The 19396-nt window shown below is 26.3% G+C and overlaps 1 protein-coding gene across 2 annotated transcripts; it reads left to right on the top strand.

Annotated features, from left to right (window-relative positions):
* The first annotated feature begins 76 nt into the window (after positions 1–76).
* On the top strand, positions 77–15770 carry LOC135927705 (mitochondrial Rho GTPase 1-A-like). 2 transcript variants are annotated; one of them, XM_065463875.1, is made up of 19 exons: positions 77–174; positions 228–286; positions 332–413; positions 1713–1756; positions 1806–1859; positions 1922–2029; positions 2721–2873; positions 3244–3342; positions 4315–4423; positions 5870–5990; positions 8397–8481; positions 9329–9579; positions 9781–9878; positions 10463–10554; positions 10664–10702; positions 10792–10866; positions 11977–12102; positions 13636–13934; positions 15344–15769. In XM_065463875.1, the coding sequence occupies exons 1-19, from the start codon at positions 120–122 to the stop codon at positions 15456–15458; spliced, it is 2064 nt and encodes a 687-aa protein (XP_065319947.1). In that variant the 5' UTR covers positions 77–119; the 3' UTR covers positions 15459–15769. The 2 variants fall into 2 exon arrangements, with proteins under 2 accessions (XP_065319947.1, XP_065319946.1); XM_065463874.1 differs by having other exon boundaries at positions 105–174; positions 228–413; positions 15344–15770.
* The last annotated feature ends 3626 nt before the right edge of the window (positions 15771–19396 follow it).

Raw genomic sequence — 19396 nt, 5'->3', positions numbered from 1 at the left:
ATTTATTTCAAAAAAAAGAAATAAATACATAACAGGTTATCTTGAAGCAAGATTTAAAAAAATCTTCAATTATTTTATAAAACATGTGCAAAATACTTTTATAGATTCATTCATTCCAAATGAAAATTTTTTCAAAGCGCAAAAAAGATGTTCGAATATTAGTTTTAGGAGAAGGTTGTTAATACATTTTTATTTATTTATATTTATATAAATGATCATATCACAAGATGGCGTTGGAAAAACATCTATTATACTATCTCTAGTAACAGATGAATTTGCTATTGAAGTTAACCTCTATTCTATTTATAAATTAAAATTGATTATGCTAAAGGTTCCACCTAGGGCCGAGGAAATAACCATTCCAGCAGATGTTACTCCTGACAGAGTACCCACATATATAGTTGATTTTTCAAGTTAATACCTATTATAAATTTACTAACCTTGTGGTATATTATTGTTTAACAAAATATATGAAATTCCAAGATTGTATCATAAATAATAAAAACTAGTGTTCTAAAATTATTGGATTCATTGATAAAAACAACATTTTAGTAGTGCAATAATTAGGTCTTTACAACCTAATTATAAATATAAATAAAAAATTATTCAATTTTTTTGTATGATTTATTTGATTCAAACTATTTGAAGATTTATAATAATTGGTTTTTTAAATAGCAATAAAAATGCATAATTATATAAAATTTAATTTAAAACTAATAATTATTTTTGGTTATCCATTTATATAATATCATCCTTACTTATGTAGATTTATATTTTCTATATTATTTCTTATCCTTTTTTTGAAATTTACCTTAAATTTATACATTTTAGCAAAATTTATCCTAATCTTACATTTCAAAATATGATTATTAATATATTTTTTATAAATTTTTCATAAAATGACTAAATATCACTATTTTTTAGAAATTCAAATTTTGGGAGGGTTCTCTTTGACGTTATATTTTGATAATATTATTGTCCATTTTGGTCAAAATAGATGACATTATTAATGTGAATTTTTATTCAGGTAATTATTCTATTTATGAATTTGTTTAAATTGATAGATATTTCCAAGTAATTTTTTAACAATATTTAAGATAAAATATGAATTTATAGCTATTAAATGGACTAATCGGAAATTAAATTTTATGTTGTTTTATATTTTCAGAGTTGTTAATGGTATCTACATCTTAATGCATACTTTTATAAAAAAAGGATCTATATCTAGATATTAATTTAAAGATATCTATATCTATTTTTAGATATATTTTATTTTACATTTTTTTATATTAAAAATAAAAATATTTGAATTAAATTTATTAAATATTATGTCCATATTTCATTACAAAAACAACAGGGGCATTGTTATGATATGACAAAATTTTAAGATTGTTTTAATTTTAAAATAACCCATTTTTAAAACATTTGAGTTTCTGATGTCAATAAAGGAACAATAATTTTCTAGAATAAACTAAAAGTTTTAAAAATATATCTGATTCATTAAAATATCAAAAAAATTTTAAAATAATTTTACTTTTTAAAGTTTATGACCTTTTTTTGGAAATGTGAGAAATTTGAAGATAAAATACAGATGAGGTTGGGGGATTTAAATTAAATTATTATAAATTCTATCTAATCCAACTTATCAACCACTATTATAAACACATACCCTACCTATAAAATACAATATTTATATTTTATTTAACAATTAGCTCAAGAACAAAGTGAAGATGTACTAATCGAAGAAATTCAAAAGGTATATCCTGCTCCATAATATTCTTTATATATTAATATTTGTTTTTTAGGCAGATGTCATATGCTTAGTATATGCTATCAATGATGATTCGTCTATTGAACAAGTATAATTTTATAATGAATTTTTTTGTTTAATTTATAAAAATATCTGTTTAAAAAAAATTAGCTGAAAAACTATTGGTTGCCCATAATTCGTAGAGTGTTAGGGGAACACGGAATTCCTATTATACTAGTGGGTAACAAATATGACGAGATGTCTCAGAGTAGTATGGAGGTAAAGGCATGAATAAAATTATTTACTATTTCCTTTACACAGATATTATACCTTGAGAAAAAAAGAATGATCTAATCTAAATAAAATTCATGCATTATATTAAAAATTTTGTTGGAAACATTAATATTTGAAGCAGTAGAGAAACTTTTCTATCTACATAAATTAAATTTCATTTAAAGAAAGTTTTCAATTATTTTATAAAAAGTATATTTTAAAAAAAACTATAAGTCCGACTCTATGAATCATTTACCCAAACCGTGATACTGATTATTTAATTATATACCGATTTTAAAATACCAAATTGGCCCAATCATTCATTAAAAAAGGCACTAGGTATTGATGGATATTTGTATACCTCCGATACGAATATGAAGGGAATATGTTTCGACTTTTAAAGAAAAATTCGGAAATATAATAACAACATTATCAAGTTAATTCTCCTGACCAATGCAGGGCTCATTGATATGCATTGGCCGTTTCCTGACTTAGATTTTTTTTTAAATCTTGATAGCCTGTAGTTTCATATCGTTGCAAATAATTTATAAGAATGATGATGATGAGGCTTTTTTTGGAAATTAAGAGAATAGGAAGATGTAATGCTGAATTTTTATTAACACCTACCAGATCAATCTGAGACTGATTTAAAAACTTTTTGATCTTTTTTTTAAACAAAACATTTGTAAAATATCAGAAAATAGTTCCTCTCATGAACACCTTTCCCGAGATTGAAACATGTATAGAATGCTCTGCCAAATGCTTGAAGAATCTATCCGAAGTATTTTACTATGCGCAAAAAGCCGTTCTATATCCCACCTCATCTATATATCAACCCTTCGATAAAGAGGTACCTAATTATTATTTTTGTTCGATAGATTAATAATATTAAAATCGTTATGAAAGTGTTTTTTATTGCAAAATTTCTATTATCCATTCATATAATATTATATCTAAATCAACGAATTTTCTAACCCCCCCCCCCCCTCACCCTCGCCCCTTACTTTACTCGGAGAATATATTACTCCCGTTAGAGCACAATTATTTTTTTAGAATAAAAATTAGATATTCATATATCAATTTTTTTTAAAATATGCAAAGGAATATTGTTTTCTTCAAATGGACATGATTTTTATTCATATTTTGCACTGTTTTTATAGTATTAAAACTTCTTTTTCTTCAAATTTAACTTAATTTTTATTTTCTTTTTTTGAAAAAAGCTCACACCTAAGTGCGTTCAGGCTTTGACCAGAATCTTCAAGATTTTCGACAAAGACAACGATGCCCTATTAAACGACGAAGAAATCAACGATTTTCAAGTAATTTTTTTTAGTTCAAAATGAATGGCTACGATTAAGAGATTGCAATTTAGAATGTTTAAAAAAATTCTAAACATTATTTCAATTAACATATTAGTCAATTTTTTAGTCAAAACAATTGGTGTCTTTATTTTAAATTCTTATCAATATATAGTATTTTATAATTATGTAATTTAACTTCTAATTGCAATTGGATTGACCTCGATAATATAATATTAAATAAAGGAAAGTTATAATATTGTATGACAAATATAATATTCAAATAGCGTTGATTAAATATATAAGATATTAAGATATAACAGTCAACTTAAAAATGTAATTAATAATTTAAAGGGTACTTATTCATCTAATAACATTTTTTTTTTGAAAAAATGATATGACATACTGAACTCATATTTGATCTGATTTGATATAAGACAGATGTTGTAATTTGTAACTATTTAATATACCTCTATATATTATCAAAGTCTTTTACTTTGATAACATTTACCACAAGTTTTAAAATATTACATTAAAGTCAGTCTAAATGCTTGAATTTAGAAAATTTTATTTGGGGATCGTTATGTTTAGTTTTTATTTATTCCAGCGATTTATCCTTATCGTTGTCTTAGAGTTAAATTTTTTGCCTACTTATTCTGAATTCATAGTTATCGCGAATTCTCGGCAAAGTATGGGAAATATTCTGTATTTTTTATTCTTCGCCGCTAATTTGCTCTATAAATGTAGGATTATTGCATTTATATTTTGGAGTTGGACTATGAATTATTGGACGAAAAAGAAAACATTGAGATCTTAATGCCTAGATATAATGACTTTTTTTTACCATTTTTATTGATGTCTATGACATTCAAAATTACATTTGCTATTAGAAGAAGATTTCTATTTCTTCGATAAAAAAATTTCCTGAAAATCATTATAAACTTTATTTGGTAAATTTATACGATTTTCCCCCCCCATAAATAAAATTCGAAGGATTATTGCTTCAATATCCCACTGCAAGATGAATCGTTGGACGAAATTAAAAATATAATCAGGAAGAATATCAATGACGGAATTTTTGACAACTCGCTCACTTTAAATGGTTTTGGTTGACACAATGCATTTTCTTACTTGATACTTAATATTATAGGGATATACCTCGGCTGTGGCACGCAGATCAGATAAATCTCGGGGGGGGGGGCAAGACTAGAAACCTGCAAAGTGTTTTTTGCGGCCTGAGCCTTCATTTAATTTTTTTGTCCGAGCCCGACCTGAGCACACATTTTTTAGTTCAACCCGACCCGAGCCCGACTAAAAGATTTGCCTTATTTTTTTCAGAAATTCTTTATAAATTTGAATTCATTTTGTAACGATTTTATAAATACAGAAATTAAAGTTTAACTAGTAACTAAAATATAATCATAGGAAATAGTTAATTTGATAAATGAATATTATGTTAAATAATAATTAAACCGTGTTAGATGAAAAATGGCCTGCTTTCTGATCAACATTTTTATAAAACAATGATTATTGAGGATATTTGTATTTTTGAGGATAATTGTATTTTAATATTTATTTATCTGGCCGGGCTTCGTGTCGGACATCTCATACAACCCAACTCTGATCCCTATAAAAAGTCTTTAATGTCCTGCCCCTATCCTAAGGGTCAGGTCGGACTTCGGATATCAGGCCTCTAGATGAGACGCAAGACCATGTTAAAATTTTTATAGGGATAAAATCTTTTAGATTATTGATTCTCCTTCATCTTTATGCAGGATTATTTTTAAATTTATAATTTTAAATATTTACATAAAATTTATTCACAATGAAATTTGGAATATATTTTTTTTATATTATACTATCACATTTGCAATTAACTTACTTGGTGATTTTAATTATATGCTACAATATTATATTATTTGTTTTTGTAATAAATTTATCTAATTTATTTACAACAAGTTTTTTAATTGTCTAATTTTTATGCATTCTCGTTATATTTCTTGATTTTGCAATGATTGTTATAAAATGAATGTTTTGCTATCTATCTTATATAGTGTAATTGATTTTTATTTACAGTGTATGTATTTCAGCTAGTTGAAGGTAAAATTTATAGGGATGATAGAAATTTTCGAAGGATAGCCAGGTAAAAATTATATGGGAGCTAGCGTAAATTGTCAGTAGCTTAGAAAAGGAAGGAAGAGAAAAAAACAAAATTGATAATTTTAGGGAAGATTATCTTTTAACACCTTTCAAAGGGATTTAATGAATTCCTTTAATGTAAATTAATATCCGAAAAAATATAATGGCCTCTTTCTCCTTTGTTTTATGTATGTGGATGCTCTTATTAGGAAAAATTGCTATATAGAGCATAAGGGGAAAAGGAGAGTTTAAACAAATTGAGTCGTTCCCTCGGGATGCCAAGGATTGTAAATGGTCGAGGAAAAGAGATATTTAAATAAAACGAGGTAACTGGCGAATATGAAGTTAAATCTAGATTGGTACCTAAACCTTATGTAGAAGTTTTATTATAGTATACATATTTTTTTAGGATTCGTTTTTCTGCACAAATTATTTATCCAGAGAGGTAGGCACGAGACCACTTGGGCCGTTTTGAGAAAATTCGGTTATGACGACGAACTCAATCTATATCGATTATATCTCAATCCAAAGTTTGAGAAACAATTAATGATCTTGATTTTTTGATATACATATTTTTTATTCCATAGGTAGGCCAGTTTCTTTTATTATTTTGCCAGATAAATTATTTTATCACGTGATTATTATAGGGTTTCACTTTAATCAATTTTGGCATGAGGGCTATTTTAGATAAATTCAGGGGCGGATTGGAACAAAGGCCCGGTGGGAAATTTCTAAGAAATGCCCCATAGTTGGGGGCTTCGCCAACCCCCTAAACCCTCCTTAGCGGGCCTACGGCCCGCTTTTACCCGGCCTGCGGTCGGGTTTTATTTGAAATCTAATATACTATATTAAAATTTAAAATAATTTTTATCTTTTTAATATTTATGTATATGATCATTTTAAAAGAATTACTTGTCCTTTGAGTTGAATGCATTATTCATTATTAATTTATGAACTTTTGTGATTAATACTTATATTATTTCATTAGAAAAAATCAGTTAACAAAATATTTATAGAACAAAAATATAAAATATTGATAAGAATAAAATAAAAGCTCTGGAATATTTTTATAATAAACAAAATCTAATAATATAAAAATGTAATATATTTTTAAAAAAAGAAGTTGCTCACCACTCAAAATCGATAGCATTTGACTTTTCAACAACAGAATATATATGTTTAAAATTGGTGCACCCTTTTGAAAATGAATTTTTATAACCAGCAAAAGCTATACAAATTGAGCAGTAAATAGCTTTAATTTCATGATTAATTATAGCACTGAAAGCCACGTGGTACTTTATCTTCCAGAACTTCTCTATAATTAAACGTGATATATTTAGTCTCAGGTCCACAGGTTACATTTGGATGTTGCTATAAAAAGGCAAGTTTTTGTGGAATTGTTGCATTTGAATTTAAATGAAATAAATTTGACTTAATAGGTGAGATCTTTTTCTTTAAATTTGCTGTTTCTGTACATGAAAAGCCTTCGATTAGAATTTATAGATGTAGGTATTTTTAATGTATATATAGATGAAGGTATTTGTAATGTAGATAAAGATGAAGTTTCCTTTAAAATTAGGGATAGAACGAAATGATATTGGAATATTTGGTGAAATTGTCCTATTATGTAAAAGTAAAGAAGAAGCTGGAGTCTCTGAGCATGTTAAATATGCTATTTTTGTGGTTTGAGCATGAGAAAAATCAGATGTTATATTAGAACATGAACCAAAATTTATAATGTGTGAAGATACTTGTAATAAACATAAAGATGAATAATTTTTTTTAGATGTGATTTATGCGGACTTTTTATGGTATGAGTTAGAATGTCGGGCAACGTTGTATTATCACCTTTTTTGAAGCATAAAGAGGAGTCAGAAGTTTCAAGATATGAAGATGTTTTTGATAAGTTTGTAGTTGCTATATTGAAAAAAGACAACTTTTGCTGTTTTGGATTTTCACCAGCAATCTTAAGTTCTTTACAAGATTTATCATGAAGTTTTTCTGTTCCACTTTTGTATTTTCTTTTTTTTACTATATATTTTTATGCATGATAATATAAAAAATATATATTTCAATATAAAATTAGAATTTATATTTAATAAAATAGCTATCAAGATTATTTATATATTTTTTCTTTATATTAATGATCTATGTTAGATAAAATCTTGATGTTATATTTGAATGATAAGATCAATATCAATATATTTTAAGTAAAGATTCCACTCTAGTTCAGAAAAATCCTTAAACATTTACATTGGAATATGTTTAAAGCAAATATGGCTCATTTTAGTTGGGAGGGGGATTAATACTTATTAGTTCTGGGTTAGAATAGTTAATTTAACTCAAGATAAATAAATAAAATGATATGAATATGAAAAAATCATAAATTATTTTTATGGGGTTTGGTATTACTTGTGTTGTTTATTATTTTCATTTTCAATAATAATAATGTGTTTTCTCTATATAAACATGAATTTTAAATAAAAATGAGTAAATGAATTTTTTTATAGTGCTCTTATAATTCCATCAGATAATTAAATTAATTTTAATAATTATTTAAATTTCTAATATTTAAAAAAAAAATTGTATTAAAACATATTTAGATTTTATGCCAATTTAATTTTAAAAAATTCTTTTTTTGGGAAATTTTTCCACTAGGCTTACTGGCTAATCCACCCCTGGATAAACTGTTTTTTTGCTTTTATTTTCAGAATCTTGAAATAATTTAAACAAGCAGATTTTTTCGGTTCCAAAATTATTTCATATATATCTTGCATAAATTTATTATAAGGTGAAACCTCTAATTTAACTTAGAAGAAAATGATCATATTATATAAAAAATTCAATTTTTCAGTTAAATAAAATAAATTATATTTTTTCATTAAAAAATAAAAAAATTTTTTATCACTTTAATATCTTTATATTTTCTCCATAAGCTTCAAAGTTCCATATGGATGTACTGCAGAACTGACGGATCAGGGGAACGCTTTTTTAAACTGCCTATTCCGAAAATACGACGAAGTAAGATTTTTTAATTAATTTATTTATCATCTGATACATCCCTCCCTTTAGTCAGTTTGTTCATATCTTTCTCCAAACCAATCATCTCCATAGTTCTTTTGCAGTGTATTTAGCCAGATTATTACTTATTTATTACGAAATTCCTTTCTATCATTATCATTTTTAAATATCGCCTTTTGCCTTTTAAGGTTTTATCGAGTCATTCCAGCAACTTCTAATAGCGTATGCCATAGGAGCGCTTTTTTCTAGTCACAAACCTCTCTAAGATAATTTCCTCGCGAAATCCTACGTCTTAGCCTTTCCTATTATCAAATAAAAATACCTGGCGTTAACGGATTTTAGATAATGGGAATAAAGTCATTATAAGTTTAAAAACAAGCATTTTAAGTTTTTTATATTTTTAACCCACCCTCGCCCGACCCTTCCCTCAAAAAGGAACTAAAACAAACATTAGATTTTGAAATATATATTAGGCCTTGTTTCTTTTGCCTTGCTAAACTTTTATTTTCATTAACATTTGTGAGCCATCTTCTGATTAGCATCTTTTTTTTGAAAACTTTACTTTTAATGATGACCTCCCACCCCCACCCATTTCTATATTCATTATTTATTATATTATCTTTCATTCATCTGAAATGCAAAAATTTATTTTCTTCTGCATTTAAAATAATTTAATCCGTTATTTTTGACTCCATCTAAGATATTTAATTCTATTTTAAAATTTATCGATATTTGTGAATTTTACTTCACGGTACTGGCAGGTATATTATTAATATTCTTATCTTTGAAGAAAATTTGAAAAAAAAACATAAATTAACGCAAAATAATTTTTTTAAAAAAATATAAGGATTTAGACGGCGCTCTATCGCCTTCAGAGTTAGTCAACTATTTTTCAGTCTATGGGGATCAAAATTTCATGGCGCATGATCACGATGACATGGGAGATTTTGAGAATATAGGTGGCGATTCAAGTTTTGACATGTTGCCGGCTAATTTTTCCGATTTTAAAGAAACATTTTGGGGACCTTCTATGTACCAGGCCGTTGAGGTCAACGACAAATCATGGCTGACTAAAGAAGGGTACATGGCTTATTGGAAGTAATATTCGTTAAAATTTATTTTTAATCGGTAATAATTTTTTAGCCAAAATTTTATAATTTATAAAAAAAAAATTATGAATACTTGAATATAAATTAAATGGTCAATTAACTTATCGAAAAAAAATTATCAGTTATTTTACAATATTCTTAAATTTTTTTTTATTGATTAACGAATTCTTAAATAATTTTTATATTAAAGCTTGATCATACTGTTGGATCAGCAGAAGGCCTTCGAATATTTGGCATATTTGGGATATCCTATCAACGACGAAGACAATCAAACGTCCTCTGTTCAAAGTTTAAATTCTCTAACATCTTTATAATAATGAAAAAACTATTACAATTAAAATATATTTGTTATAGTAAGCGAACGTGATAAAAAAATGTTGATATATAAGCTTTGAATTTGGTACTAGTTGTTAGGTTAGCCTCCATTTTAAAACCTAGGTTTATTTTGAGTTAGTTTTTACTAACCAAATATTTTAAAAAGGATTCTATAGTTTACCAATATTGTTAATTGTGAATATCTAGAGGTGTATTTTCTGTTGAATATTGGGTTGATAGATATATTTATATTGGCCCTTTTCCTCACGTAATACTATTCGCTAAAATCTGATTAGCCTCCAAGAAGCTGAAACAATCAATATACATTTACTATTATAGTTGACTTCATAGGATAATCATTTAAGAACGAAGGGAATTTTATTTTTTTTAATCTTTGGTGATAAAATTGTGATTGAAGTTCAATATTATTTCTATGCCGAGGTTGTGATAATAAATTATGATAAACGATTTCTTCAAAACTTTGCATATCAAATATTTTAAATAAAGCCTATAAGTTTATTCATGATTGTATTTTGCCTATACCTATTTTCTATTAGTCACTCAGAGCGTAAAAATGGGAAGATCCAAAAAGTTTTTGCCACGTTCGGTATACCATTGCGATGTTATAGGATCAGATGGTGTCGGAAAGGTATATGATAAGTTTTTTTACTAATTCGATTGAGCAACATTTTTTTTACTGATTATAAATTAATTTTTATCATTATTTTAATGCGTTTACCTTAAAACACAATTAACAGACCACGTTCCTGCAAGGTATGTTAGGGAAAAATTTGGAGGTAAACTTTTTATTAATAATACTTATTATTATTTTAATTCTTGTTATAATTCACTAACCTTCTAAAAATATTTTCTATGTTTTACATAGTCGATAAAGTCTTCGAACACTTGTAAATATTCTATCAAACGTTTCAAGCTATATTCGTATCAAAAATATTTAGCGGTAATCAACGTGAATTTTTTATTTATTTAAAAAATATATGCTATACAACTACTAAACCTTTAAAAAGTAACCGATGATTGAGAGCCCTTCTATTCTAGCTAATTAAATTTATTAATGTTCCTCACTCTAAAACAGAATGGAGATAGTTTACATTTATAATTAATGTGTTGGGTAATGATGTATGGCGTTAAACGTTATTGATTTATTATGTGTTTATTAAATATTAGAAAGCGTCATAATTTATTCTTATAAAAAAAAGTTGTTTTCGAGTAGCGTGTGTGGCCTAATCAATGATCGCATATATCACCGACCATATAGTTCTAGGTTAGGTTCGAATCCAGTAAGGATCGGAGTTTTTTCCTGAAGCAAACTGGAGGCTTCGGGGTATAATATACAGAATCGAATGCGATCGATGAATTTATTTAATATATATTAAAATAAAAATCGGTCTAATTATATTTTTATAAAATTTGGTCGTTTAACAAATGCTATATGATGACCAACGCTATATATAATTACCCTATATGTGCTTTATACAGAGGCGGTCATATTTTTTATAAAAACGGTATTTGGATACCGATATAAATACTCTTGAAAATTTATATTTAAGATACACATAGAAGATTTTATTCTCAAAAAATTTTAAATGATGATACTATGAAAGATTCATTTAAAAATTAAGACGTAATGCTAAACTAATTTTTGAACATAGATTTAAAGGTTAAGAACCGCATGATGTGATAAAATATTCATTACCAATAAGATAAAATTTTAGAATAGGAAAAACTATTCTCAAAATTAATAAAATACAGACGTTATGTTTAGTCTTCGCAGCTTTTTTTTAAGAAGAACTGAGCCCAGCCTTTCGATTTCTTAAAAAATAAGGCATTAAAAAAATAATTATATTATCAAAATTTAGCAGATATTTTAATTTATAAACATTTTTGTAAAAATATAGTTTAAAGGCTATACTTAATGTCCATATTCATAAGAAACAACTAATAATTTCATGTTTGCTGCCATAATGAACATATTAATTACAGTGTGATATCCTTTTCACTATTACGATAATCCTTAACTAGTAAAAAAAATAATCTTTGTGCAATTTAGTTACACGAAGTACATTTATCAACGCTTGAAAAATCGGACGGCAAAAAACATTATTGCGATTGCGTTTGCATGGTTTACGATACACAAAATCCTCGATCTTTTTTTGCTTGCGCTAGAACTTATAAAGTAAGTTATATTTAGGATCTGTATATATCTTAATTTTTTTTTTAAATATTTACTTAAAATATTTTCCCCTTCTGGATTATGGTAAAATAATGATATTTCGCAGGGATGTGAACCCTTCGACAAAAAAAGAAACTAGGTCCGGGTTCGGGTACAGGAATAAAATTTGAAAAGACCCGGGAATGACTCAAAATAAGATTTTTTTAAATTCTCAATATATATATTCATAATTTACAAATGAAAAATTTAAAAATGAAATAATTTACATTTAAATGTTTTATCGCACAATCATAATATCTTCTAAAATATCATTCTTGAGATTTCCACGTAAAGTAGACAATATATATTTCAAAGATGAAAATTCACGTACCCTTACCTAAAATAGATAGTTATCTTTATAAAATTATTGTACTTGTGTCGCCGATACAGCCATGAAGATTCTAGATAAGATATATAATTCTGGATATATTGAAAAATTTTCTTTTCAGAATTAAATATTTATATCTTATTTATACTCTTAACTAGAACTTTACTATTAAAGATGCAATAGGCATTTTTTGATCCTCCTTTCTATCTGATAAAAATTTGATTTTTTTTTCTCTATCTAAAGTAAAATTTCAAAATCATCAATGTTGCTATCATTATTATTATTATCACTACAACCTAGGTATTGCCGTAGTCTCCAATATATTGTAAATAATGGAGTTTAGCGTATGCCATAGATCCTTAAGATAGTCTTAGCCATTTGTTTTTGCTCAATACTCAATAAAACTTGATATCGAGGGCCAAAATATATAGAAGCATATTCAACACTATTTTGCGAATATTGGTGCTCTCGAATTTTCATGTTTTCTAATATTTCGTATAAAAAGGACTGTAAATTTTTCTAAATCTAATTGGCATCTAATCCATAAGCCTTAAATAAACATAATTGTTCTGATTGTAATCTTAATATTGTTATTTTTAGAGGAACTAATACACTTGTAAGGTTCTTTATTTGGCACCAATCATCTTCCGACAAAATGACTCACATGCTCCTATAATAAAATCATTACAGAAATCTTTAAAACTTAATAATCGTTCTAGCATCATACAAATTGAGGACCAACGTGTTGTGCATTATCATTTAAATTAAAATATTATTACTTGTACTACAAAATAATTCACTTTCAAAATAATCAACATATTTCTATAACATAGCATATTAATAAATTTACATAATAAAATATTATAACACTGGAAAATAATTTATGATATCAATCTCTAAATAAAATGGAAGTGTCCAGGAAGAAAATTGAAACGCGAAGATAAAATAAATGTTAATAAAATATATAAAAATTTATATTATTTTTAAAAAAAACACCTAGAACCCTTGGACCCTCCACTTTAAAAAGGGTCCGGGTTCGGGTTCAGCCAAAATACGAGGGGTTCGGGTTCATATCCCTTTCGGTTTGATTTATAGCCATCACTATCAAATAATATACAATAAAATTTTTACAATATCATTCACACGATTTGAACATAATCCTTGATCAGAAATACTATCTAGCCAACAAGATTCCCGCGCTTATCTTCGGCATGAATTTATCCTCCCAATCTTCTCAGCCTAAAGAAAACTATCTCACCAACCAAAAATTACCAAATAACGAGTCATCATCGCCCGAAATAGATACCGAAAAAATATATGGCGACGCGACGTCTTTTCAAAATTTGGGACCGGTTCAATTTGCTTCTAAGTACCGACTTAATCCGCCCATGATTTTGTCGGGCCCACCTCCAACCTTCGGTTATAACGGGGATTTATACCTTAAAATATTGAAACTGGCCGCTTACCCGTAAATAACATATTAGATATCATTTTCCACATAAACTTATTATGAACTCTTTAAAGATGGTAAAAGTTTTGAAACATTGAAATATTATATTTTTTCAACTTTGGAAATTAAATAACCCAACCCATTATTCCTTAAAATTTTTTTCTTAATCAATCAGCCATTTACCACCCATACCTGATTTTGCTATAGTAAAAATTTTCTAATAACTTAAATTTTAAATTGAATTGGTTACATTTTATTTAAAATTTATCATATAGGGGAGACCAGTATGACTTGCCATGATTTTGTTTCAAAAAAATGTATTATGATGGGTTTAATAATATCAATGTATAGCCTAGAGTCCACAAGCTGTAACATTATCAATTTGCATTTTGTAATAAAGAAGAATATAAAAAAATTGATAAACTTAAAAATTATTAAAGTTATTGCTGAATATTTAAAATGTATAACATCAAAATAGAGAGTAAAATAAATATTTTAAGTTTGAGATATTTTCCTAATTCTATTAATTAATGCCGGGGCACGAGCTAGGCTTAATTCTAAAAATTACCACCGGGTTTTGGGTGGGCTTGGGCCGTAAAAATTTGTTTTACAGGTGGACTCTAGTATAGTCCAATCCTTAGCGTTTCAAATAAAGTTGGTTAATATAAAATATCGGATTGGGGCCGATAATTACAGCTTATCAAATTGGGCCCATACTGATTGTTTATCTGATCGGACCGATATTTAGAAAACAAACCGATATTATATTATTCTATTTTTTTTATGAGCTTAACCTTGAATTTCTAAACTTATACCCTACGTCATATATAATTAATACCTTAACTTTATAATTACATTTTAATATTGATTTATATTTGTACCTAATAAAATATTTAAAACATAAAAAAGGGATGATTAAGTAATAATATAGAAATTATTTTTTTTAGATAATTGTTTGAGATTTTAAATTTATCAAATCTTAATATATAAAAAATCTGATTTGGTTTATGATTATTGTTTATTTATAAGAAATTTGACTATAAATTCAATATTATTTGTTGTTACAAATTTTTGATTTAAAAAATTAACACAAAAATTATGGCCAGTTAACAGGAAATATGGCCAATCGACCTCAAACCATGGTTGACCGGCCAGAAAATAAGCTTTCAAACTCCAAAAATATTATAAAAAAGAACCTAATTTTAAAGATTAAAGGACTCATACTGATATTATTATTTAATTACAAGTAATTTTTAACACTTTTATTTAAAAAAGAAAACATAATCATGGCTATTTAACTCCGTCTTTCTATAAATAAATAACCCTGTTTAAAAAATTAAGTTGGTAAAAATTTTTGCTATGCCAAACAAATGAAACCTGAGTAATTATATAAATGTCACAGCTTCTATTATTTATTCATTTACAAGGAACTTGAAACTCTATCATCAAGAAAAATCGAATTATTGGCTTAAATTGAGTATAGGCACGGCGTGTATCACTATTTTCGCTTTGATCGTTTTCAAATTTTGGAAAACTAAATGAATGGCCACAACAACATAAACTTTTTTTTCTCTTTATATACTTTCTATTATAATATTTATTTTTTAAACGCTTGATTATTAAAATATTCAGCAAAACTTACTTAAATTCCATAACTTATTTCCAAAAATCTAAATGAACAAAAACAAGGTGGTATTCAAACTTCCTAGTTTATTTTTATAGTTAATAAATTGTCTTTTATAAATTTAAAAAAAAATATATATTGGCTCATATTATTTGTAAATATTTTTTGATAATAATTATTTTTATTAGCTTAATAATCGTAATGACGACCACGATGTGCATTTTTATGTCTAAATTTCTTATATTATGATTGATGGCACTCCGAATAAATATGATAATTATAAATTGTGTTGTTATAATATATATTGTTAACCCCGCCATGTTAAGATTACGAGGTTTATTATATATTTTTAATGGATATTCTTATTTTTATCCTAAAATTACAACTGAATCTTTAAATTGAGACCCAATTTAGATGTTTAAGTCAAATTTTTTAGCCTGGCTAAGCTGAATTGGAGCTGGCCAAAGTTATGACATTAAAGGATTTACAATGAGAACACGCTTATAAATTCAATATTTAAATTCAATAGTTTTAGATTGTTGCAGAGGCTTATTAAATTATTATGATTATTATAATAGATACATAAAGTAATAACCATTAAATATTATATATTATACATAGATATAAAATGGTTAATATCTTTTAGAATTTATTTATTTTAGTGTGATTATTTGAAATTTCACTATTATTTTTGTTTTTACCAAGGGTTTTATTTTATAGATAATTAAATTTTATATCATATATAAAAGTTTTTATATATTAATAAACTTAAAACTATAAAAGTTTTGAACGAACGTGAACGCATTCCTTTTTTCGATGATGAACGACGAAGTCAATGAACGTTAACTCGTTCGATTTTTTTAGAAATATTTACAGCACTATATAATCATTTAATTATATTTTTGTATATTAATTATCCAAATCTAACGATCATTATTTTAAATATACATTTGTATATAGATGTGACAGCTCAGTAAAATTAAGTATTATGCACACCTTACATAAATATAATAATTATTATATCTGTTAGTTACGTGATGTATCTGTATCTAGATCGATTTTTAGACAATGTATCTTTAGCTAGATCCATTTGAAAAATATCTTTTAAAAGTCTGATAAAAAGATTAAATTAATAGGGGAGTTATATATATCAATTATTAAGTAATTCGTAAGTAACTAGTTACAAGTTTTTTCAAAAAATATAAATAGTAATTGCAATTATTTACTATAAGTATGTAGCTTATAACTGTAAAACGTTTTCAAAATAATTAAATTATATATAATAAACCACGCTTACATTAGACGGATCTCATATATATTTATTACATATGGTGATGTGAATTGAGGAAATTAACTCGCGAAATTAAAAAAAACATCTACTTAATAAGGATCGCGATTTTTAATGCGAGGGGTTCGCTCACATTAGAGGGGAATGAAGAGACGCATTTGTAGTTCCATATTAGTGGTTTTCCAAGGGTCCAAGGTATGGTTGTCATACCATTAAGTCTTATGTCATCTATTTGAGAAAAATTTGTGGGCTCAAGATGATTTGGAATGTGGGCGGCTGTTACCTCGATTTATTACTGAGTGGCTCTGGTGTCGCCCTTGACTATATATACAATTAAAGCCGTGTTCCTTTGAATAGATGGGTGATTTGATGCAAGCATGTGGCTGTAAGATGTCACAACCTAGGCGTAAATCAATGGCAACTTGTATTTTAAATAAAAATAAAATAAATTTGATAACACAATAAATAATTGACATGCAGAATATTTAGTTGAAAGGTGTGACAGAAAGCCTCCATAATTTAACTAGACTGATTTTGAAATCTCAACATGATTACTATAGCATTTATTATTATTATAACATATAAATCCTTGAAATTTCCTTTTAAAATGATTTCTAAAACCTTTGTTTGTACACATGTGAGATATAAAATTCATGGCTGAGTGTGCAAAGGCCAATTCCTGTGCCGCTATCACAAAGGTAAAAGTGTTTCTATTTACGTAGCCATTATTATTTTTGGTTAAAATAAAATATAAGGACAAAGGTAGCACACCTATCAAATATGCGACTACCAGGATAAGTATAGCAAACATTAGTAATTGATCTTCCCTTTTATATGTTATCGTTGAATCTTTGCGGTCTTTTTATGAATTATGTTATTTGCAGTATTGTCAATACTAATATTAAGATTGGATTTGACAACACTAATAATACCTATATTTTTCGTATGCTCAGCTAAACTTTTCTTCTTGGATATTACCCCTTTAAAATTTATCAAAGGCTTGTTCTAAGAAATATCATCAAAAAAATGGGAGAATGAACCATGATGAATTCAACCCAAAGAGGAATTCTAAAATAAAAATTGTTTAAAACTTATAATTTTCAATTGTTTCATAATATAAGGTTCGATGTTCGTTATTTATATAAATTGTATGTTTATAGGAAACGAATACTTTTCGTATCTACTTTGTCCAATATAGCATTTTTGCAGAAGGATATATGTGTATTAAAAAGAAGCGTCAGAATCTTTAATTTTTTGTTTACTATACATGTATTAAGCGATACATCCTGACACATATCGTATTAACTAATATTTCCAAAAATACTTCATACGGAAAATTCGATTTGGCTTCAGAAATATGAAATCTAAATAATTATAACGAGTGGCATGGCAATTTTTTGGCAATGGTACTTGTGTCCATTTCTTATATTTTAATGGATGACAAATAGCTATGTATCAATTTAATGAAGGATAACAACAAGCCTCCAGATTTCTATCCAAATAAAACTAAGACCGCCACAAATTTTAAAACGATATAATTGTATTGATAATTAAATCGAAACCTCCAGTCAAAATATTTAGCTAAACAATACTTATTAGTGTAGTTTAAAATCATGAAGCAAGTTCCAATGTCTCGCTAATTTTAATTGATAATTTTTATCAATGAGTGAAAATCTTGTTTAGAAACTGAACTTAGTTCAAGATGCAACTGTTTTAAGAAATAATTTATATTCTAATTTATTTTAAAATTTTTAGAATTATTATTAGATAGTTCGAATAAAATTATCGAGTTAAATTTATTTTTAAGACAAATACAACCCAAACTATATATAATGAACTAAATCCAAATATTGTAGAGAACAATAACTTTTTCAGGTTATAAGTGTATTAATAAATTTATTATTTTAGTTCGTTCTATAAAACGTTAAATGGTGACTCAAAACAAGAGTAAAGTTACAAAAATATGTTTTAACAAATTTACTGAGTTAATGTACAAAATAGGAGTTTTAATAATAATTTATAGAAATTATTCTATTGTACTATCTATTTATTAAAGTTTGTTTTGATAACTATTAATTGCGAATGTCCTATAACGAGAGAGTATAAATGTTTGCAACTTAAATGATGTCTGTTTTTATTGTATATTTTAAAATAGTTTATTTAAATGACGAAATATTGTGTTATACAATACCTGACATTTTAAACACTTTTAAAATCATGAAATTTAAATGCTGTTTAACCTAAACAAAATACAACATGTTTAATATTATTAAATAGAGAGCCACTTTAATGTAATATTTTATCTATGGAATAAATTTTTTTGACATAATAGAATAAAGTATAAATTTTTTTTAATTAAATCGATATTTTCAAATATAGGCATTAGCCCTTAAATCGATATTTTTCAAATATATTGGCATTAGCCCAGCACAAGTTATAAGAGTGGTTTCTTTTACCTCAAGTCTAGCCCAAAATAATAAAATTATTGACACTACCCCACCCTTTCCTCCAGTTTCATCTTAAAATAATGTTCGCATAACTTTATACTATGTGATAATACATTACCCA

The sequence above is a fragment of the Gordionus sp. m RMFG-2023 genome, chromosome 3 (assembly GCF_954871325.1).
Source record: "Gordionus sp. m RMFG-2023 chromosome 3, tfGorSpeb1-WG-v2, whole genome shotgun sequence".
Taxonomy (NCBI): domain Eukaryota; kingdom Metazoa; phylum Nematomorpha; class Gordioida; order Chordodea; family Parachordodidae; genus Gordionus; species Gordionus sp. m RMFG-2023.
This window is presented reverse-complemented; position numbering and strand designations above follow the sequence as displayed.

What these genes read in the sequence shown, in the direction of transcription:
- LOC135927705 (XM_065463874.1), top strand. Translation starts at nt 120, where the DNA reads ATGAAAATTTTTTCAAAGCGCAAAAAAGATGTTCGAATATTAGTTTTA. An exon ending in ATGATTCGTCTATTGAACAA is followed by an intron (nt 1,860 to 1,921) that starts GTATAATTTTAT and finishes AAAAAAAATTAG; the next exon opens with CTGAAAAACTATTGGTTGCC. An exon ending in CAACTCGCTCACTTTAAATG is followed by an intron (nt 4,424 to 5,869) that starts GTTTTGGTTGAC and finishes ATATTTTTTTAG; the next exon opens with GATTCGTTTTTCTGCACAAA.